This window comes from Lagopus leucura, unplaced genomic scaffold, assembly GCF_019238085.1.
Source record: "Lagopus leucura isolate 7727_CA_CO unplaced genomic scaffold, USGS_WTPT01 Super-Scaffold_100034, whole genome shotgun sequence".
In the NCBI taxonomy this organism is placed as follows: domain Eukaryota; kingdom Metazoa; phylum Chordata; class Aves; order Galliformes; family Phasianidae; genus Lagopus; species Lagopus leucura.
Genome location: NW_024962283.1, coordinates 3,530,185 through 3,552,718, shown reverse-complemented (window position 1 = coordinate 3,552,718; position 22,534 = coordinate 3,530,185). Strand labels below are relative to the sequence as shown.

The 22,534-nt window shown below is 48.4% G+C and overlaps 1 protein-coding gene across 2 annotated transcripts; it reads left to right on the top strand.

Annotated features, from left to right (window-relative positions):
• The first annotated feature begins 1,158 nt into the window (after nucleotides 1–1,158).
• Nucleotides 1,159–22,035, top strand: TBCEL (tubulin folding cofactor E like). 2 transcript variants are annotated; one of them, XM_042882361.1, is made up of 8 exons: nucleotides 1,159–1,197; nucleotides 4,288–4,437; nucleotides 6,614–6,753; nucleotides 9,761–9,942; nucleotides 10,979–11,235; nucleotides 12,672–12,798; nucleotides 13,259–13,375; nucleotides 17,711–22,035. In XM_042882361.1, the coding sequence occupies exons 2-8, from the start codon at nucleotides 4,305–4,307 to the stop codon at nucleotides 18,027–18,029; spliced, it is 1,275 nt and encodes a 424-aa protein (XP_042738295.1). In that variant the 5' UTR covers nucleotides 1,159–1,197; nucleotides 4,288–4,304; the 3' UTR covers nucleotides 18,030–22,035. The 2 variants fall into 2 exon arrangements, with proteins under 2 accessions (XP_042738295.1, XP_042738296.1); XM_042882362.1 differs by having other exon boundaries at nucleotides 1,174–1,197; nucleotides 4,291–4,437.
• Nucleotides 22,036–22,534: the final 499 nt, after the last annotated feature.

The window sequence follows — 22,534 nt, the reverse complement described above, 5'->3', positions numbered from 1 at the left end:
TCACACTTACAGCACTGACCGAGACAGACGGCTGTTATATCCAGTTAATCTGTAACTATAGAAAGCAGCACCTACAGCGTATTTAAAATTAAAATGTAGCCTGCTGGTGCAGGTTGCCAGCTGAAGTATGTTCTTTCTTCCTTCTAGCAACTAAATAGCACAGGTAAGCTGTGCAAAATAAAAAAAAAAACAGTGAGGATTGTTAGAAACAAGAGCGTAGGCTCTGAATGCAATGGAGTTCTTTATCTCCCTGAAACAGATACCAGAAGTGGCAGGGAAAGGAAAACCAAATGGAGACAAAGCTCTCCCTGGAATGTATAAAAAGAACCAAATAAGCCATTCAGGGTGTGTGGGGAGACGTTTTTTACAGGAACGCCAGTGAGGCAATGTTCATTTCTGCTGGCCTGCCTGGGAACAAAGCAAAACCAATGTTGTGTCAACAGGGTAATAAGAAAGAACAGCAAAGGGCTTTTTTTTTTAATGTGTTAAAGGGAAATCAGGGCATGCACGCATCTCAGTGCTGGTGGGGAGCTGGGCACAGCCAGGAGATGTGTGATGTTTGCCTGAGCTCCGACCCCTCCTCACAGTGCTACGGCTGGCCCCAGGATGCAGGGCAGCAATGCCTGGGAAATGGATAGCCAAGGCTTCGTGTGCAGAGCTGCAGCACAGCTGGGCTGTGCAGGATGGTTTGGTATTTGTTGTGTCATCCCGGCAAGGATGGGTTGGCACCTCAGGTGAGAAATGGGCAAAGTGCTCATAAGGAGCAAGGCAGACCCAGGGTGCTGGGACGTGACACCAAGCATCAGAACCGCAGAACGGCCCGCATTGCAAAGGAGCGCAATGCTCATCCACTTCCAGCCCCTGCTGTGTGCAGGGTCACCAATCAGGCTGCCCAGAGCCACATCCAGCCTGGCTTTGAATGCCTCCAGGTCCTATCCAGCCCAGCCGTTCTATGATTCCATGATGGCTGCTCCCGGGGCCGCGCTGGGATGAGGCCCGGGCTGAGGGCACGGCGTGCCCCCCTTCCCCTCCCGCCTGACGACACCACAGCAGTGCGGGAGGAGCAGCCGCGGGGCAGCATCTCCGTTTCCATGGCGACCGACCCGGCCCCGCTCACGTGACGGGGGGCAGTCACGTGATGTTTGGTTGCTACCGAGTTGTTTCCGGGTCGATGCGGGACGCGGCCGCCGGGCCTGGGTGAGAGCGGGGCGAGCGGGGCGGAGGAACCGTGAGAAGCGGGCGATGGGAACCGCGGACCGGGCACGGAGGGACTGAGGGAACGGGGGCTGCAGGGGGTGCGGGCGGCGCGGCGGGATGCGGAGCGTGGCGGCACCGGGCTGTGCCTGCGGGGCTCTCGGCCCACGCGTGTGGCTGAGCGGCAGCACGGCGCTCGTAGGGCCGCGGCTCCGCTCCTCCAGCCGCCCCGGGGTGCTGCATCGATGCGCTTCTCGGGTGCCCTCTGTCCTTCCTGCTGCTCACGGCGCTCCTATCCCGGCCCTCACCCCTGGCTTCACCCCGCCGCTGGTTGCGGCCACGTGCGGTTGTGATGTTTTTGACCGTGTTCTGCTGGTCGCGTTGGCTGTGGTGGCGCTCAGGGCCTGAATTCGATGCTCTCAGTGGCCTTTTCCAATTGTTACGGTTCTATGAAAATGTTTTGGGTCGCATCGTGGAGGAGGGATGGACTGACTGCTTTCTGGCAGATGTTTGTCATGCACGTGGACGTGCTGAAATGCACTGTGTGTGTGTGCTTGGGTTCAGCTTGGGAGGTATCCGGGTTGCACTGGAGTTTGTCATCTATGAATTAATTCCTCTGAAAGATCATCCTTCATAGAATGGCCTGGGTTGAAAAGGACCACAGTGCTCATCTAGTTCCAACCCCCTACTGTGTGCAGGGTTGCCAACCAGCAGACCAGGCTGCCCAGAGCCACATCCAGCCTGGCCTTGAATGCCTCTGGGGATGGGGCATCCACAACCTTTGCTCCGGGTTGGTTTGTAGCACTGTCACAGTCATCATCAATGTTCTTATGCTCCTCTTTGCAGATGCTGTGCCTTGTGCCACCTCCTTCCAGCAGTGCTCAAGTATAGGCAACAAGGGCTGCTTGTCAGCAGCTCTCAAAGACCAGGCGCAGCATTTGCAGTTCATGCTGTCATTTGGACAGCCCAGAGTGTTTCAGAATGAATTGTTCCTCGTGCCATCGGTAGGACAGCACACAGAAACGTGTGCCCTGCAAATTGCCCTGTCCTGCTCGTGTGCAGGCAGCATTCATGGGAAATGTGTCATGTTTGCTTTGCGTGCTTTGTTAATCCTTGCTCTTAAGTAATGGCAGTGATGCAGAAGTGCCAGGAGTGTGACAAGTTGTTATAATTAATATGAAATATCATAATGGGGGGTTGTGGAGAAAATAACTGCCCTATGATGTTGTTTGGCATCGGCTTGCCAAAGTAAAGCTTGGAATAGAAAATGTATGCATTTCAGAAGTGATGAGCGTGGATGTCATTAGGTCAGGATTCTGATGCTGCAGCTGAAAAGGACAGGATGTGTGAATGCACCCAAGTTGCTGAGGACTAGAAAAGGTGTTTTGTTTTTAAATAAGCCTGATCTCTGATGTCTCTATATGTAACCTGAAAGCTCTATGGATCACATAAAATCACATAAAATAAAAAAAACAGTCTTCTGTCATCTTGCCTCTTATTGTGATGCCAAAGTCGTTTGAGATGGAGGTGTTGTAGGCAGTAAGATCATGAACCGTGGTAAGTATGTGAGTCTCAGCAAAGGGAACTTTTTTGGATTCACTTTTTTGTATATGCCATTGCCAGTAACAAGTCTAAGGAGAAGTTCATAGCAGTGTACAGAGATGGTAATTTGATGTTGGTTAGCAGCATTGTTTTTGTTCTTCTGTCCTTCTGTCACCCAGAGTGATGTGAAATGCCAAGTTCAATGTAGCTGGGGCAAAGCAGGACAGCAGGGTCCATTCCTGTGGGTACAGCAGTGTGCTGACCCCCATGGTTCCCCTGTGCCAAGTGGGCTTCCAGCTGACCCTGCTATCTCTCTAGGCAAGCCCATGCATGGTGTGTGGAGTCCTTTTTCCTGTGCTGTTTGTTCTATGGCCTGCCTAGATATGAAGGGCATGTTTATCTTTGAGACACATTAAACAGCTGCAAAATGGAATTGGCAGAACGTGCTTTTTGGCCTGGCCAAGTGATGCTCTCCTATGTTCTTGAGAGCATGGTGTGACACAGCATTTGTGCTCTAATTAGAAGCCCAGATCTGCAAGCAGCACAGAACAACTGCAGCTCTGTGTGGAGTCAGAGGGGAAGTGATGATACTTGCCCTTGCATTGAGTGAGACACTGCTGTCAGTGCAGATGAGAGTCCTGGGAGTCCTTTCCTCTCCAACTTGAGTAGCTCATGACATGCTGTGTGCCTGCTGATGGAAGCCAGCTAGCTGAGGCTGTTGAGCTCCAGGCTGTGTACTGCACTGGCCTGATTTTAACAAACCAACTGGAGGCTGCTTTGCTTAGTGTCCTTCTACAAACAGAGTGCTGTGGGTCCCCCTTCCCTTTTTCCCCCACCCAAAAGCTATTTATTTCCTTCATTCTGTCCAGATGAAATGCATGCATCTCTGGGGCAGAGTTGATCTGTGCCATGCAGGTGTAATCATGAGCACATCTTAATCTGACAGTGCAAAGGAGCACGGATAACCACTGGTACTCCAGCCAATGACAGAGTTGTTTTGCATCAGGGCATAAAGACCTTGCTGTGACTTCAGAGCACAGCAATTGGGAGTCCCCAGGCTGATGGTGAGGTGTCCTTTGGTAGAGAAAAGGGAACTGGGGGGATGAAAGCACCCCTTCGAGCAATCTTTGCTATTTCCCCAATTCTCAGCAGCCTGCAGATGTTTGTGAATATCTATGAACATCTCACAGTCCTTTTGCAAGGCATGGAAGTGATCCTGTGAATCTTGGAGCACAAGAAGGGTCCTGTTGGGAAGGGTCGTGGAAGAGTGTGGGGCCCAGAGGCTTTTTATGAGGACTGTATGACTTAAAGGGTGTTTTGTTCAGCTCTGGGATTTCTGTGGTTTTGTTTTTCTTATGATTTTCTTTGTTTTGAGATGTTTTAGTTATTTTTTTTTTCTTCCACCCCTCTGATTACCATATCACTCTAATCTTTAATTTGAAAGATGGAGAAGTAAAATCCATGAGCTGGATATGGTCACTTTCTGTCCTACGTTCCCAAAACTGGAGGTGATGAGGACTGATTGCGTGCTCTGTTTTCTGTGTTAACCAGAAGTCCAAGAAAGGAGCATGGACCAACCCAGTGGCAGGAGTTTCATGCAAGTTCTTTGTGAGAAATACAGCCCTGAGAACTTCCCATATCGCCGTGGTCCTGGTATGGGTGTGCACGTCCCAGCAACTCCTCAGGGCTCACCTATGAAAGGTATGTGTCAGTGGGAGCAGTTTCTTGGTTGTTTTTGCTTATGTTGAATGAAGAATTGCTCTGAATTGCCCAGAAGAAGAAATGTCCTTCTGTGTCACCATGTGTTTCTTACTAAAAGCTGAGAGACTAGACTAGCAGAGTCTGAAAGCAGGTTGAGTGCCTGAAGGTTGCTGTAAAAAATGAACTGAATTTCCCCCTGCCAGCACAGCAGAATCAGAATCTTTTCAGGGAGAGATGGAATGAAGGTTCTGTGCAGCACTGAGTTCTGGGGGCTCAGCAGTCCCTGCAGCTTATTTTTGATTAGCCTAATGATGTTAACTGCTGTGCTAGTGGCTGGAATGATACAAAAGTGCTTGATCTGTATTTGAGGTTGCTCCACATACCAGTGGTATCATGCAGTGCCATCAGCTCACGTTGGTGCCTGTGGGTACACAGGGAGTCCAGTGCACACAGGACTGCATATCAAGCCAGGTGCTGAGCTGTGGAATCTCCAGCAAGGCTTCTTTTGTGTCTCAAGTGGGTTTGTGGTCTGCTTTGGTTCTGGTCTCACGGCATCAGCTGATCTCTGAGCATGATTTTGCTGAACTGCAGGAGAAATCCCTCTCCTTTGCTTCTGACTGTACTGCCTGAAGGCAATATCAAGACAGACGTGTGTCTGAAGTGCTGTGCTGCTGATGTACATCCTTCGGTCTTCTGCACTGCAGAATCTGTGTTGCTATTTCATGCTCTTTGAACTGGGTTAGTTTGATGCCCTTTAGTCTTCCCTCAAGATCTGATGTTTGCATTCAGTTCTCTGTTTGTACAGATGACTCTGAGATGCCCGTTTATCCCACCGACCTGCTGCCTCTTTGTATAACCTCTCGCCCATCTTTGGTTGTGAGTTTAGTTTAAATTTCTGTCAGGTCAATTTATGCCATAACCAGCCCCAAGGGGGGGAAAATAGGCACGGAAGGGAGCTGGATGGGATGTACAGTAACTGACTTTGACAGAGGAGAAAAAAGGGCCTGAGGTTAGTTAAGGATAAGATATACAACGTCACTCAAAATTAAAGCAAACAGAAAATCAGCCCAATGGAATCTTCAGCCAGTGCCCTCACTGCTGTGTGCTGACATGAGCCTACCTGAGTTGTTTGGGAGCTGAAGACAAGGCACTTGGGCCTTCAGATGTGCTCAAGGCGTGACCTACATGTCCATCACAACCAATCCCCACAGTACAACACCATCCTTTAAGAAAGCCAAATGGTAGTGAGCCAAGAAACTGGAAATCTCCAATCACTCTGACTACTGCCTGCTGTTAGAAGCCCTGTCCAACCATGCAGCTGTCGAGAATGAAGGACACAGAAAAAGGGCCATCTCTGTGGTCAAACCTTGTTGTTAAATGTTGCTATTCAACAGAGATGAGAGAATGCTGTATGGTGAAGAGAGTAAGGCTGATGGCTTGCGTTGCCTTAATGGGGATTTCTTGGATCAAAGAGGTTTCCTGTGACAAATGCATAGCTTTTTAGTTTGTCATGGTTTGGCCTTAGCAAATAGGCCATGACAGTGCTCTAAGTCCTTGTCTGCAAAATAGCTGAGAATGTTTACCTGCACGAGATGAGATGAGAGCAGAACTAAAGCAGAAGGCAGAGCAGAGACTGAAGCTCTTCCAGGCTGTAGGATCACACACGTTGTTGAAAAGGAAGAGCTTAAAAAAAAGAAGTGTTTAAATATACCCTTGGCCCATGTGGGCTAAGCACAAGAGGATAAGGGGGCCTGGCTCTGTGCAGCTGACACTCCAGCTAGTGCTGTGTCCTATCTGCAATAGCAGATGCCTGAGGAGGAGTGTAAGTTCAGGCCAAAACTGGCTATCGAGTCCAAGGGACTGTCCTGGCTGCTGTGCTGTGGGCAGAAAGTAATGCTGTAAGTGAAGAGCTTTGATGCTGTGGGATGTGTCATGTTTAGATGCAAGAAAACTTCTTGATTGACATCAAGAAAAAATCAAAAAGTTGCTCATTTGTCATGTGAACCAGGCTTATCCCAATATCTCTTAAGTATGTGTAAATCGTGGCATTTCGGGCAGATCATTGCCTTGTGATGAATTTCACACCTCCTTTGTGTTCGCTGAGATGGAGGTGTTGCTGTCTGTACCAAAGGCGTGGGCTGCTGACCGTAGGGCATCTTTTCTTTCACCCTTTCAGATCGTCTCAACCTTCCAAGCGTGCTGGTGCTGAACAGCTGTGGCATCACCTGTGCAGGGGATGAGAACGAGATCGCTGCCTTCTGTGCCCACGTCTCTGAACTCGATCTTTCTGACAATAAACTGGAAGACTGGCACGAGGTAGGATGGTCGTGTGCACCTCCCCGCATGGCCTTGGTGGCTGCTATAATGAATGCAAATGCGTCACGGGTTATAAGAGTACTTCATTCATTTGAAGGAGAGAAATTTCTGTTTACTTGGTGAGTTCTTACTCATTTTTGAAGATGATGCTTATTTAGTTTGACAGCTCAAGAGCCATAAATGTGATAAATTTAATCCATTCGGGCACTTGACTCCATTTTCTTCTTGACTTATGATCTTGGCCTGTGGGTGACAAATGTATATTTTTTTTATTGTGCAAAGCACTGGAACTGGCATTTCAAAAGTCAAGAGGTTAATGAGCAGGGTGGTTTTCAACAGAGTAAGAACAGGAGAGGTCTGAGGAGCTGGAGTTAATTCCCAGCTTTGCTACCAAATCTGTAATGCTGGGCAAGGCATTTCTTCTCTCTCCTCTTTTGTTTTGGCACCTGCAAAACGGGTTTAATAACATCTACATCAAAGGGCACTTTTGAAACCTCGTTAATTAGTGCTGAGTGCTGCTGTAAAATGCTCTGAAATGCTTGGCTGAAATATGCTAGAAAAATGCAATGTAACGTGAGTAAAATAATTGCAATCTGTTGTTGTTCCTCACCAGCTTTTGCTCTGCTTTTAACTCAGTGTTCAGTGTTTAAATACAAAGGACAAGTAATGTAAAGATACTTTATTTCCATCACATTAAGCTCCTGTGTCTTTGAACAGGTAGCAGAGCCAGTGTGTGCAGAAGTGCTGCTGCTCTGTTACTGGAGTTGCCAGAACTGGAGATAGGTTTCCTTGTTCCTGTTGCTTCCTTACTGACCTAAAAGGTGGGGAGCAGAGAGAGCTTAGTCTTGTCTGTTGAGATTGGAGCCGGGGAAGATGATTTTATACTGAAGACATCCCTGTTTTGAGCTGGGTCAGAGCCTTGGTGTCCTGTGAGCCATAAAAGCCTCATCCCACAGCAATGAGCTGCCTCCCTGCTCCCAGTTCACCTCCCTGTCAGACTTGGAGCAGCTGGGGCTGCTGCACACCCACATGTCACACAAGCTGTATGTCTCACACGCTGCCCTTTCGTCTGTCTGCTTAGGCTGCCCCTGCGTGAACCACAGTAAAGCAGGAAATGAAAGGTTTTCCTTCTACTTTGGCCCCTTCTTCTAAGCCAGGATTAAGTTTTCTTAGCCTGTCTCCAGCAGACAAATATCTAATCAGCTCTTACAAACTGCCAGAGATGGGGATTCCAGATGCCCAGCTAGCTAATAACCTCTTAATCTAAACCACGTCACATAAGTCTGCCATGCTGCAAGTTAAGGCAATTGCTGGTGCCCTGTACACAGCAGCCATGGAGGAGCATTTGCTGCTGCTCCCTTTGTGGCAGCCTTTTCTACCCACATTCAGGAGCTTTCCTGTCTGCTTTTCCAACCTTAGGACAATAATAAAAAAATCCAGTTACTCTTACTTCTCACTGCAGGCCATTTTTGTTCTAAATCCCATATTGTTTTTGTTGCTTAGATGTCCTTCCAGTCTGACTGTTTCATTCTTAAAGCTTGTAGTGCCCAAAACATGACATCCCCCGAGCTGAGGCTTCACCAGCTCAAAGTGAGGCAGAGCAATTCCTCTAGCATCACGTATGGAACACATGAATTACAGATTTGCAAGAGAATGCACTGTGTTGTTGACCTGCATACATCACAGTCTTCCCAAATCTCTCCCATCCCAGTTGCTTTGTGGAGTGGAGCTCTCCAGCGAGGTGTTTTCTGACTCCTTGCTGTGTTATCAATAATTTTCTTCTCTCCACTGTTGGTGCCTTGTCCATCCTTGCACCTTTTGGCCTTGGTCTCTGCTCATGTACATGCTGGCAGTCCTTCCCACCTCGGTATCAGCCACAGAATAAGAAAGCACAGTGTTGAACAATTCTGCCCACTGGCAATATAACAAGTGGCATTCTGCAGGAGGATGCCTTCGTGGTGTCTGCTGGCTTTGTACTGAACTCATAACTTAGAGCAGTATTCCAGGGGCTGTTCAAAGTCCTCTGCTTGCTGATGTGACCGGCGTGCAGATGGCCTCGGAGGCTGACATTCCATTATGTGACTTGTCACTGAGTCACTTACTCAGTCAGAGAGGAAAATTAGATTGACGTGATGTGTTCTTTACAAATTGATGCTGCCTGGCTGTTCTGTTCACTTAATCATTTTTAGGTGACCACAAATTGACCACTTTAATAACCTTGCCCCATATCTTTCTGTGTATTGGCGACATTCAGGTCAGCACCTACCCTGATCCCATGATCTGTTATGTATGCTGCACACCAGAGCTGTACCCTATTGCCTTTGTTTTTCCTTCTTCTTTCTGCATCTTCCTCACCTCTCTGCTGCCATGCCCTCAGCACCTGATACACACAGAGAAAGCAAGGAGCCCCAAGCAGAGGTACCCAGCATTTGGATCAATTGCAGGAAGGCTGCTGCTTGCAGAGTAATGGAATCAAATATGGAATTCACTGTGTGTGTACAATGAGCTTCTGGCAAAACAGTCAAGTCTGTGGCTAGTGGGGAGCAGTGGGAAGCTGAGAGAGTGGTTGGTGATGGCAGGAACTCAGGAGATGTGCCCAGGACTGCCCTGCTGAAAGTGGGGATGGCAGCATTCAGAGCTGCAGCCCCAGCACTGTGCTGCTGCTGCAGCTGGGCATTCAGGTGGATTTTATGACCTCTCCCCAGAGAATTTCTTTCTTTCTCTTATCAAGCTGCCCAGAGATTGTAATTAATTGAACCATTGAGGCGAAGGAGCAATTAACCAATCAAACCAGATCAGTGAATAGCCGGAGGATGAATTTCAGGTAGTTATCCACAAGCCTAATTTCAGCCCCCCCATATAATTTCCTTGAGCCTCATGGACATTCCGAAGGGGCTCCTTTCAGGAGGTGGGATATTATTGCACAAGGTCTGATTACTGCCTGATACACATCTTTCTTTCTCTTTTTGTTTTCTTCTGTGTTTTTTTTTTCTCCCTCCTCACTTAGGTCAGTAAAATTGTGTCCAACGTTCCCCACTTGGAGTTTCTAAACTTGAGTTCCAATCCTCTCAGTTTGTCCGTTCTAGAGAGAAGGTGTGCTGGCTCCTTCGCTGGTGTCCGCAAACTTGTGCTCAACAACAGCAAAGCTTCCTGGGAAACAGTCCACACAATCCTGCAGGAGTTACCTGAGTAAGCACTGGGCAGAGAATGGGGTGCTCACTGCACACAAGGCTGTCCTAATAGCTGATGTGGTGAGGAGTGAGCAGGGTGTGAGGAATTAAGTAGAAGAATATGGAATTTCTTCTTTGAGAGCTTGGGAACTGGCCAGGTGAAGGCTTGACAACAGCTTAAAAGCTGAACTTGTGCAGTGCTTCAAAGCCCACCAAGGCTGCTCTTCCACATCCAAATGCTAGTACTGAGAGATGGATAACGATCCCGACAATGCAGGACGTGACTCACTGCAGAATGAATGGTGCAGTGCATACCTGCACTAATAGCTTTTGAATGGGATGTAAATCTGAGGGTCTGGCCACTAGTCAAGTAATATTTCATCATGCTTTTCTGTGCAAATGAGTTTGTTGATTTCTGTGGCTTGGCCATGGTCCACCTTGGCAGTGGCATTCAGTTTCCCCAGATGTCCTCGGTGGCTTCAGTTTGATACCAGATTCCTCCTTGCACAGTGTTGTAAGCAGGGAGGATGGCAGCAGTGTATCCCCTGTGACCAGTGTGTGTATAAGAGGAATTAGAGGAGTGAGTGTACCTGTCTGAAAACTTAGTGAGACCTCTTTTCTTGAATAGGAGACTTTGGCAGAACCAGCGAGGCGGGGAGAAGCATCATATATATTGATATATATATATAAAAGCATCTCATTAAATTAAGTGCTAAGCACTGAGAGCAAGTAGCAGTCACCACTGGAGCTGGGCTGGTGGCTCATCAGGCACAGATGTGGAGCACCATCCCAAACGATCTGTTAGACAAATTGTACAGCTGAAAGTATTTGGGGATGCAGAGCTGTGGATGAAGCTTACAAATGGGAGCAGAGCAGAGTAGCTGAAACACTCCATTAGGAGTGCTCCAGAGGGCCTCTCTGTGCTGAGGTTTCAAATTGAGTGGGAACCATTAAAGAGAGTTGTGTTAAAGCAGTGTGTGTGTCCCTGCACCCCAGGTGGTCATCATTTCACAGAGCATGTTAAGATGATGATGTGATCTTTCTTCCCCATGCAGCTTGGAGGAGCTCTTCCTGTGCCTTAACGACTACGAAACAGTGTCTTGTTCTCCAGTTTGCTGTCAGTCTCTCAAATTACTCCACATAACTGACAATAATCTTCAAGACTGGACTGAAATTCGAAAATTGGGAATAATGTTTCCATCTCTGGACACGCTCATTCTGGCTAACAACAACCTCACCACCATCGAAGAGTCAGAAGATTCCCTCGCAAGGCTGTTCCCCAACTTGCGATCCATCAATTTGCACAAGTCAGGTGAGCGCCCTGAAGCGATGCACTTTTTGTGATGGCTGTTGATCAGAATGTTCCCTCCTGAGAAGGTGAAAAACACCCTTGGAGCTGCTTGAAACTTAAGCCTGAGGGCTGGTTGCTTCCTAGGCTGCATTAGCAGTAAGCTGCAGTCAGCAGTGAGTCCTGCAAAGAAGGCAGCTGAAGACAGCAGGAGCCTGAATCTTCTGGATGGTTCTGGTGCTGTGGCAGAGATGAAAATGGCCACCTACCTTTGTCCCAGTCTGTCCTGCCATTTAACCTGAGGCACGCTGACCTGAGGAATGCAGTGTTAGTGAAGGAAAACAAGCAGGAAGTGCACTTGCTTATTTCTGTTGGCTTTACCTTTTTGTGGTCAGTCATGACCTAAGTGATGAGCCAGAGCAAAATGGACTGGTAGTTACTCCAAGTGAGCTGGTGAAGGGCTGTTTTTGTTAGCAGCTTCCTTCCATTTCCTGTCCCTGCCTCAGGCAATTCTGAGGAAGGATAAATAAGTGTCTGACAGTGGAGAGGATGAAAGAGTTCTATTTGCCTTTCCATCTCTGTGTTTTATCTTGGGTGGAACGAGCACAAGTGTAGGTATGTGGTGTGTAAGGGTCAAGTGTACACCAGCCTAAGCTGTCTGTCACCTGTCCTCAGATATCAGAAGAACACCACAAGTTTTGCTCGAGGCTGCTTTACACTTCAGCCCCTGGGATTTTTCAGCTACTGCTCCAGAAAGAAAATTGGAGTGTTGGGAAGTGGAGAGGAGGCTGCTGGGAGGGCTGTGGCACACTGGTGAGACAGCAGATCTGCCACATGTTCAGCTGCAAAAGTACTTAATGCATCATCATCTTTTGTTCTCTACAACCTTAAACGCTGTGTGAGCAATAGCTGAGACTTAAGCCTGTGTGGAAGACACTTTGTTAACCTGCTTTGCAGTGTAAGCATCAAAGAATCCTCATAAGAAAGGCTTAAACTGACCAAAGGAAGCAAAGCCTGTTCACCTGGGTTTGAAAGCACTATCTCACCCAGGAGCAAATGCTCCTGTGATAAGTGCTGGCAATTTTGATTCCAAGTATTTGAGATCTTGGGATTCTGCGTTGCATTTCTGTGGCTTGTGAACTGATAGTTGAATAGAGTCCAGAAGTCCCAAGGAGTGTGTTAGAGAAAATGACAGGGCAGAGACCGCTGTAAAAGCTAAGCTCCCAAACCAGTGTAGAACATCTTTCCAGATTGATACAACAGCACGGGAGAATTAAAACTACTCTGTCTTGCAAGCAAATGAAAGAGGTGTTTTCAGTGTGTCATGAGAAAAGAGCTGACTTGCAGAGAAGCTTCAGCAGACACCTGCCTGTCACATAGGTTGTTTGCCTCTGTTTGGTAGTCTTGGATACACTGCGTATTGTCTGCGTGTGTGTAAGCAAATCTTCTCTTCTGAGCAGGTCTGCATTGCTGGGAAGACATTGACAAGTTAAATTCTTTTCCCAAGCTCGAGGAAGTGAAATTGCTTGGAATCCCTTTGCTGCAGTCCTACACCACTGAGGAGCGCAGGAAGCTGCTAATAGCCAGGTCTGTTGTTTGGCTGTCCTGTGCAGTTTTGTTACATGACAGTGAGTGGCTGGGAGCTGGTGATTGGAGGATGTGGCTGCTAGGAGATGGAGTTCTGTACGAATTCACTGCTCTGAAAGACTGGAGGTTTTGTTGTTGGTTTTTTTTTGGTTTTTTGTTTTTTTTTTGTTTTTTTTTGTTTTTTTTTGCTGTTTGGGAAAGAGAAGAATAGAAACCTGCACTCTTAACTTCTCTGCATTCCCAAGAATGTTTTCAGTATGTTTTCAGCAATGCATGCATACGGTGAAACAGGAGTGTTCAGTTCTGAATGCGCTTGGAAACTGCATTCCCTTTCTCCTGGGGGCAGCAGTCTCCTGATGGTAACATTATGGCACATAGCTCTTGGGGGTGATTGCCTCCTTGGTGACCCTTATTTGGGTTTCTTTTCTCACTGGCTGTACTTCTTGGTGTCTGCAAGCAGGTTGCCATCTATCATCAAGCTCAATGGGAGCATTGTTGGTGATGGGGAGCGAGAGGACTCGGAGCGGTTCTTCATCCGGTATTACATGGAGTTCCCAGAGGAGGAAGTGCCATTCAGGTATGAAGCCTTTGGAACTGGGAGTGAAAAGGCAGTGAGGCCAAAGTGAAGGCAACCAAAGAGCTGATGTTACATGGGAAATCCGGGCTAGCTAGTGAAAAACATGCTCCTCACCTCTCTCCTGTTTTGCCACCTTCGTTCTGTGTGGGTTGATGCTGTTATGTTAGAGTGTTGTCTGATGACTGGTAGAATCACTCCCGAGTGACATTTGGTCTTAAAGTGTCTGTGTCAAGTGCCATTAAACAACGCGGCTGTTCAGTTCATGATCTTCATTGCTTCCTGTTCTCCCAGAGGTGGCTTCATAATATACCTGTGCTTGGGAGTCCCCAGAAGTCAGTTCAGATCGTGTTCTCTGGTGCCAGGCCAGGGCATCTAATCCTCTTGGCCATCTGGTGTGTGGAACGAGCCTGGCGATGGGAAGCTGTCCCCTCACTTTGAAGCTCACAAATGGAAACTTTGATGGTTTTTCCTTGCCAAAAAGTGTGCCCAATGACCTGTTAATCTTAGTAAACTAATGAACTTTGACAGATGTTGCTCAGTCTGTATGTTCTCTACACTGGCATCTACTTACTGCTTCTTAATGGGCTGAGGAAGGATCGTGGAGTGCCCAGCCACTGCACTGATGTGCCTTGTAGCCCATGACTCTCATGAGCTTTCCAAACAGCAAAGCTTCACAGCTCTTTCTTTACAGAAAAGAGGACAAGAGTGACTGCATGTGAGAGCTGGATGGGGGGCAGGCAGAGGTAGGGACAAAGCGAGGAATTGGAATGTAAGGAGATGGCAAAGATGTGAACAGCATCTGGTAGGTGTTTACACTGGTCAGTCAGCGTTTCCCTTAGATTAACTTGCAGGTGAAACTGCCTCTTGTTTTTTGGAAGAGCTGTGTGTGTATGGCCTGCCAATACGGAGAGGAGATGAGAAGGTTGGAATGGGGAATTGAGGGCACGATGGTTTGTACGAATACTGATGAGTCCAGCAATGCTGGTATTTGCTAAAGGCGTGCTGGGGTCAGTTCAGAGGCGAAGGGCAGCAGTGTAGTCAGGGAGATGAGACTGAGAACAAGTCCTGGCTTGTAATTTAAGGCACTCTCTAAGCAGAAAAATTGAAACAAACGTTGGAAGTTATAGCAGCGCAAGCAGAAATTGCAGGGGAGAGGAAGGAGGAGGTGGAAGGGGGCTGTAAGCTCGTGGTTCTGCTCCTAGAATGGGTTATTCTCAATAACATCTTACTTCTAAGAAAGCTGTTGTATTTTCTGTGTTCGTGGCTCCAGAAGGAAGAGCAGGGTGACCAGGTGCAATGGTAAACAGGCTCAGGGTGCCTGGGGAAGGTAGCTGGGAGAAGGCAAAGAAGGCCTTTGGACTGGAAGTGGTTTTTCAGGTACAGAGGGAAGGTGAAGTTTGAGCAGCCTTTTGATTGTAGTTGCACAGATGTGATGCTCTGAGCTTAGAAGGAAGGATTTGGGCAGCAGAGGGAAGACAAATAGGTGACAGGCTCTTACGTTGTTCCTGCTTGTTGTTCTGGATTTGTGTCTGTGGGCACTGCAGTGACAGGAGCCTTGTGTGTCTGGGAGCAATGTGCTGTGGAGGAGTTGGCTCCCTGAATAGTGCCAGGAACTCAGGAAGCATATTCTGGCCATGTAAGAAGTTACTAATATCTCACCTGTCTGGTGAAGCTGGGCTTGTCTTGAAGAGCATGCTAACTGCATGCCTCTGCAGCAAGGCACGGCAGAAATCTGCCTTCAGTTCCTTAACCTTTAAACACCATTAAAGCCCTTTCCTCAGTCAATGGGCTCATTGTTTGAATCCCTTCATCTGTGCAGCGTATCCAAGAGACTTGTGCAGTCACTGAAGGGGGTTATTCTGTTCTGGAGGAGCTGTTCCACTACAGTGTATTTTATAATGAGGCTGCAGATGGCTGAGAGCATCCCTCGTGCCTGGGTTCAGTTCCTGGACTTGAGCACAGCAGCCCTTGCAGCCCAGAGAGCTGCTATTCTTTGCAAAAGGATTTTGTGTATGTGGTTTTTTTTGCTGGAGCTTCCTCCCCTTTGCTCCAGATCTGGTGTGGTCTCTCTGAAGGCGATTTGTCATTAGAATCAAATCAGGACACATGCATGTTGTTGCAGGGGGCATAGCATCTGCATTGCAGTGCAGCCTCAAGTGGGGGAAGACAACAGCAATGCATGGAAAATGCACCAGTGCAAGCAGCCCCCCCTCCAGGCTGTCAAGGCACAGTGTGCAATAAACAAACAGTGAGTTCTGTCCCTGTAAACCTCCCAGTTTGTGTTGTTCCTCCTCTCGAGCTGCAGCTCGAAAGGATTGCAGAAGGAGTGAAATGGACAGAAATAATCTTTCTCTGTGGATGACGTGAGTTAGAAAGGAGTGCTGAGTGTACAATCCAATATTGGCTGGCTTCTGGAGTGACGTTGTTGTGTCTGTGGGTTTTTAATGAGTCCTCTGCTCTGGTCCGCTGTTTATCTGCAGAATATCAGAGGCACTTTGTAGCCAGGCTCCTTTCTCCAGCATCCTCTGCTCTGGCAGCCAGCGCCTGCCAGGCTGCAAGGGGCGATTATGGGAGTCTGCAGGGTGCCAATTACCAGGGTACCAAAACACTCATTGTGCCTTTGTCCCTATCGATCTGAGGGGATCCGGTCTTCCACAGCATCACAGAACCACAGAATCACGGCCAGGGCTGGAAGGGACCTCAAGGATCGTGAATCTCCAACCCCCTGCCACAGGCAGGGCCACCCACTCCCGACTTTCAGTACAGACTGCAGTGAGTGTATGAGGAGCATGCTGCAAAGCTTGTTCTGCCTTCTCTTGATGCCAGAAAATGAAAGGCAGCATTATATATTCACAACATGCATTTGGGGAATCCTAGCCCATTTGAGGTACTTCTCCCCCTCAGCCTGCTTGGAGCTTTGTCCCTCTTATTGCACTCTGTACCCCACCGTCCTGTGGACTCAGCACTGTGAGGATTTCCTTGCCATCAGTGATGCACGGTGTAGCACTTGTGCTTGCTGCAGGCATAGCCCAGCAGGTAGAGCATGGGGAGCACGTCGTCTCCTCCCAGCACTAATGGCTTTTCTAAAGCAGCCCGATGGTATCGGCCAGGTGACTGTGAGAGCAGGGCACCAGCCTGCATTTGGACACTCAGCCCTGGTGAAGGCCCATTTTGTCTGTGAGACAAGGGAAATCCTAGTGCCTGGAGGCCCTCGCCTCATTTCCCGGCAGACAGAGGGGCTGCTGTTCTCCAGGAACGTTCCTGCCTTGAGCAGGACTCCCAGGGGTCGCCATCCTGCCAGGACCCATCATCTCTTGACAGGAGCAGTGACACAGCACTGATCACATTCGGCCTGGGCTCAGATGGGAAACAAAAAGAGCTTTCTGTACAGCGCACAGTGGAGGGCCTCTGAAACGTTACCTTTTCTCTGCCTCTCTCAGCCTTTGTCATTTCGATTGCATTATGTGTTGTGCTGCCTTTTTGCCCCTTTCCCAGCCTGGCAAGGGAGGTGCTGCATTCCCAGTGGGAGCAATACCAGCTGAAGGTGGTGGGGGGGTGAGATGGGCTCTGCACTGCCTGCATGGTTCCCTGAGCTGGACCTTGGCTAGGAAGGCTAGAGAACTTGCTTTCAATGAGAAAGTGTCAGTGAGAGTTTTGTCAGAGCCACTGCAGGTCTGCTAGCAAGACTGTGTCACCAGAATGCATTTAAGAGATCGACTGGCAAGGAATGGACAGGAGGTGTAGAGACTTTTGAGTGTATTATCCTCCCTTTCTTCCAAAGCCCACTGTAGTCACGGTGTTTCTGGAACTGTAGGATCATGGCACAGAGCACTGCTGCTCAGTTGCCCTCATAGAGCTGTTTTGAGAGCAGTCAGCCTGAATGTCTCAGGAGGGTTCATGTTGGTGCTGCAGTGTGTCTGGACACCATGAGGCAAAGGAACTGGAGTGATGGGCTTTCTAGGTTGTATTTGCACTTGTTCAGTGCTGTGCTAGAGAAATGGTTTGTGCTCTGTGAAGTGTCAGACTAGCAGAGCAGAAAGCAGGCTCCTACCAATCCAGATTTATTCCTGATGGATGTCTGTTTAGGTTGTCTGACCCAAATCAAGGGTGAATTTGCCTCGTATGAGAAAAACACAGCTCCCTTAAGTAGCAGAGATGTGGTGAAAAACGGAGAAGGAAGCCTGAGTTTTTTCTTCAGTCGCTGCAGACGTTAAACTGTGCTTTGCAAACTAATAGCGTCCTTGGATGACTGCAACCAAAGTGAGACAACTTGTGAAGAGTACGATGGCCATCTGAGGGACTGTACTGTAACTCTGGACTTGTTTTTATCTGCAGGTACCACGAGCTGATCACCAAGTATGGGAAGCTGGAGCCCTTGGCAGTCGTGGATCTTCGGCCGCAGAGCAGCGTGAAGGTGGAGGTTCACTTCCAGGACAAGGTAGAAGAGATGTCAATCCGTCTCGATCAGACTGTGGCAGAACTGAAGAAGCACTTAAAAACTGTGGTGCAGCTGTCAACCAGCAACATGCTGCTCTTCTACTTGGACCAGGAAGCCCCCTTCGGCCCCGAGGAGATGAAGTACAGCTCACGAGCGCTGCATTCCTACGGCATTCGGGATGGAGACAAAATCTATGTGGAGCCCAGGATGAAGTAGCCTCTCTCGACCTACACACCCCACACACCCACACACATGCATTTAAGGAGTTTTTGCAAGGTTTTTATTTCGGTTGGTTGGTTGAGGTTTGGTTGTGTTTCTATAGCAGGTCGTGGCTTAGCCCAGAGTGAGTGCCCTGATGGCAGAACCATGCCCACCACCCACTGCAGGTGACCTCGAGGTGACAGCTGACTTCAGTGTGTGTGTTTCCGTGTGTGCAATACCCCCATGTTTTCTTTGATGCTCCGGTATACTCGTGATTTGGCATGAATGGTCAGTTGTTGAAGCTGAAGAATGCTAGGGCCCATGAGGGAGGAGGCAGCTTGGTGTGGAATTTGACCTGTTTATTTTTCTTTCTCTAAAGAACGTGTGCTTTTTTTTGGCACCACCAGAGCACCCTAGCTATCCAACTGCGGTTTGAGCGAGCTTGGTTTTCCATCTGGGTGCTGTCTCATAGCCTTTTGTCACACTCAAGCTCACTGAAAAGGTCTGAAATAATGTTCAGTTTGAATCAGAGCTCAGGTATTCAGCATTCAGCGCATCCACTTAGCTCCACTGGTTGGTGTGAGCGCACAAGATGAGGGAAAGGCAGGGATGTTATGAGAAAGAAAGGATTTCTTTCAAAAACTCCTGCTTCTAGCCATGCTGTCCTATCATGAATTTGGAGATTTGCTTTCTGTGTCCGTGTCACAGTGTCTGCAAGCTGTAGCACTGTCAGCCCGCAGGCAAAGCAAGCCTGGCCCTGTTTAATTTGTGAAAGGAATTGTAGATTGGCATTGTGTTGAGGGCTTTTAGGGTAGTGGGTCAGAAACGTGGTGAGGAGTGCGTTCCTCCTTTGGCTGGGAAACATCCCTGCGATGCCGGAAGGTCTTCCAGTGAGCACTTAACCTTGTACCGCCGTGTCCCAAAAGTGGAATGGCTGAAATTGCTCTCTTGGGAGGGAGCAAGACTCGAATTGAAGTTTGTTTGTTGTTGTTGCACCAGAAATGAAACCTGGCACTTTCTCCGGGGATTCCTGGCTGCAGGGTCTCCATTTAGGGTCCAAACTAGCAGAATGTGTTGACTCGGATCAGTTTCTTAGGCAGCAGGTCCAAAAGCACCTATACCCACGTGTATTGTAAAGCAGGTGTTCACTAGATCCCCCACCCCCCACATGCACCTTGTAGGCATTGTGTGCTGCTGCTTAAATTCGCCCTTCTCTAACGCAGCGCGGATTCCTGTGCGATGAAACCCTCAGTCCTTTATATCTCTTGTAAATCAGGCAGCCGTTTCGCTTCACTCTGTCCTCCCTTGTTCTTCTGTCATCCTGACAAGCTGAAGACTTTTCAAATTACCTTGTTATAAGCAACTGCATCAAAGTTTCTGAGCTGTGCACTGAGGGCTCTGGTTACACGTGAACTCCTGACCGTAATTTTGAAATGCTCCCTGTCCCCACGTGCACTTTTTTCCCCGAGATGCTTTTGTCCACGCCACCAAGCTCCTTTATAGCCTTGGAGTTGTGTGTTTCTCTTTATGTTTTACATAGATCGTGGGGTGGGGTAGGATGGGGAGGGGACAAAGTGTTATCTCGTAATCTTCAGGTTGTAGGGACTGTTGAGAGGGGATTCGTTCCGCACCCACAGTAAGGATTAAAAACGGGAGGACTTAAGACAAGGTAATTACTTCTGCCTCATCTCCCTGCCAAAAGCATCCATCTGCTGGCACCATCGAGACGAGCAATAGCAAATGGAGCAGGAGCCACCATAGGTGGAGTAGAGGCGATGGCCATAGCTGCAGGGCTGTAAGACATGAGCAGGGAGATGGTGGCAGTGTACCATAAAATGATGCTTTTATAAGCTAGAGCTTTACTGAAGATGTATTTTCCGTTTGGGCAGCGAAAGGCATTTTGCTGCCTTATAGCGGAACTCTTAAGCCAACACTTCTGTATGATATATACATAGATATGCATCGGGAAAAGTTGTGTTTAATAAGATATTTTGTTATAAAACAAAGTTTTATGAAGATATGGTTGTTTAATATTAGAAGCCTATTTCTCCCTTTGACCTCCTGTTTGAGTACATCGTCCATCAATCGCCGCGTTGTCTGAACTAGGCAACCAATGCAGATGCAAAGGAATCTCTGATCTAATTCTACAGAGCAGTAATTGCCTACATGGATATATTTAAGGCGTTGTAACTGGTATTAGTGAGATGCTGTAATTACTAACCAGCTTGCTCAGCACAATTAGATGTCTGACTCGCGGAAAGGGAAATAAACAAAGTCCATTAAAGAACTAAAGGGGATATTGAAGAAGACCCAGCTATGTGCTTGTAGGTTTGTTTCCCTGCTAAGAATTGCCCTCATCCATGCAGGGAGCAGTGCTGCTGCGCTGGCTAGGAGCTGCCAGTAGATAATGGCTTTATTTATGGTGGAACTTATGGGAACTGGAAGATGAACAAAGAGGATTGCTTGTTGCTTGCGATGTGGACACGCGCCGTGTATCACTGGGGATTTGGCATCAACACCCAAACTGGCTCCTCGGTATGAATGTGTGCCTTGCCATGTCGTTGGGGAAGCTTGTTCCTGGATGATGTTCCCAAGCTGTTCAGGCAGCAGCGGAACATGCATTGGGTGGGAACCAAAAGCATCGGTTGGCTTCCCAAGGAGAAAGAGCCACGTCCAAAAGCCAGGAGTGACTGACGTGTCTACGTGATAGACTTTGAAAAGCAGGATGGAGTGGCACGCAAACAACGCTCCAGGATGTCCCAAACTGGATTGCTTTCCTGTTGCAATACCTGCTGGGGAAGGGTTTTGTGTTTGGGCAGTGCTGGTGCTTACCGGGTGTCTTGGGGGGACCGAGGGCTGTGAACAAGAGGGGCTGGTGGTGGGCAGTGAGAGTGTCCTGAGATGTCAGGAGGGTCCATGTCAGGAGGGTCCATGTCAGGAGGGTCCATGTCAGGAGGGTCCATGCAATGCCACGAGGTGCTGCATCCCAGCTTTGTTGACATGCATCTGCTTTCGAGACAGATCCCCAGTTCTGCCCCATTCCTTCGAGAAAACAAAATACAGGCTTGCAAGCTTCTCTAGCTCTTGTGTTCTTTTCTGAGAGTGCTACTTTTGTCAAGAAACATTTTGTTGTTCATGCATAAAAATCTGCCGTGGGCAGTCTGCACAGTGGAAGAAGCACCTGGTTCGTATGGAATTGGGTAACAGCTACATACCAAAGTTTTGCACGCGTGTTGAGACGAGATGCTGCGCCGCTGTTTTTTTTTTGGAGACGTCCTCATTGAATATCCGTGCTTTGACCAGATGTTACAAGCGTGCTGCTTCGCCGGCGATGCTATGAATATGCATGGCGTGGTGGCTGTCCCCCCTCACTGCGATGTGCCGCTGTGCTCAGTGGGGCTCCCCTGCATCCTGGTGGCTGATGGCACCGTGTGGTCCCCAGGGCTTGGGGCAGCTCAGGGTCTGTGCACGGTGCTCTTGGGGTTGGCTCTGGGTTGGCTGCGCTCTGCCATCGCTCCGTCTCCGCCGCTCGCCTTTTCTGCTTGGAAATGAGATTCTGTAGGTGCTGTTCGTGTGCAGATTGGAAAATGCAAACGATGTGCTGAAAGCAGCCCGGAGGCTAAAATATGTATTCCTGGCAGCTGTGCCACCCTCGGTGCTCGTGGAGCCTTTGTAGGCAGCGGGCAGACGCCGTCCCCAGAGCGGCACTGGGGCGGCTGCAGCCATCTCAGGCCTCCGCCGCTGTGATTGCTGTTCTGCACTTACTGGAAACTTCAAACATGATTTAAACATGAAGGTCTATTCTCGCGCCCTATTAATTATGCATCCGTATGTAATTCTAAAGAAAAAGGGAAAACTGTAAGTCTATATCCGTTTTTATGCTGGTTTCTCTCATGGGGATTATACTTCGCGCGCCGACAATTTGCCTTTGGTTTGCTCGCAGACTTAGAGGTGGAATTCAGGCCACTTAGATCATTGGTTTGGATCAATTCAATAAACCTATTTAAGTTTTTGCACAAAACAAAATGTGTCCTCAGCTTTGAACTCTGTTGTTTCCTGAAGCAAAAACGTTTCCCTCCATCTCACCCACAACGTGCACCTTTGGGCAGAGTGCAGGGGCCAAGTCCATGGTGTCCTGGAACAAACCTTCGCACAGGCTGTGTCCTTGGGCTGGGCAGAGTTCTGCAAAAGGAGAACGCAGCGAGGCCGTCTCGTCCTTCAGTACTTGCTTTTCTGGAAGCTGAACACGAGAAGAAAGTGTTATCTTGGAAATAAATAAAGAGTGGTTTGCTCTGCTCCGATGCGCTCAGCTCTGCAGGATGGGCGCATCCCCTGGCAAAAGAAAATAGCTTAGAAGAGAAAGTCTTCCCCAAAGAGGCAGTGAAACCTCATCAAACTTAATCAGTGTAGACTTGCCCTGTAGAACAGGACCAGAATATTAAACTGCAGGAGGAGGAGAGGGAAACATGTTTTCGCCAGTTTTCTCTGTCTTACAAACAGGATGAGAAGAGTCAATTGAT

Excerpts from the sequence above, each read along its gene's own strand:
- TBCEL (XM_042882361.1), top strand. The coding sequence starts at position 4,305 with ATGGACCAACCCAGTGGCAGGAGTTTCATGCAAGTTCTTTGTGAGAAA. Across the intron at positions 9,943-10,978 it reads ATCCTGCAGGAGTTACCTGA|CTTGGAGGAGCTCTTCCTGT; the intron begins GTAAGCACTGGG and ends TTCCCCATGCAG. Across the intron at positions 13,376-17,710 it reads GAGGAGGAAGTGCCATTCAG|GTACCACGAGCTGATCACCA; the intron begins GTATGAAGCCTT and ends TTTTATCTGCAG.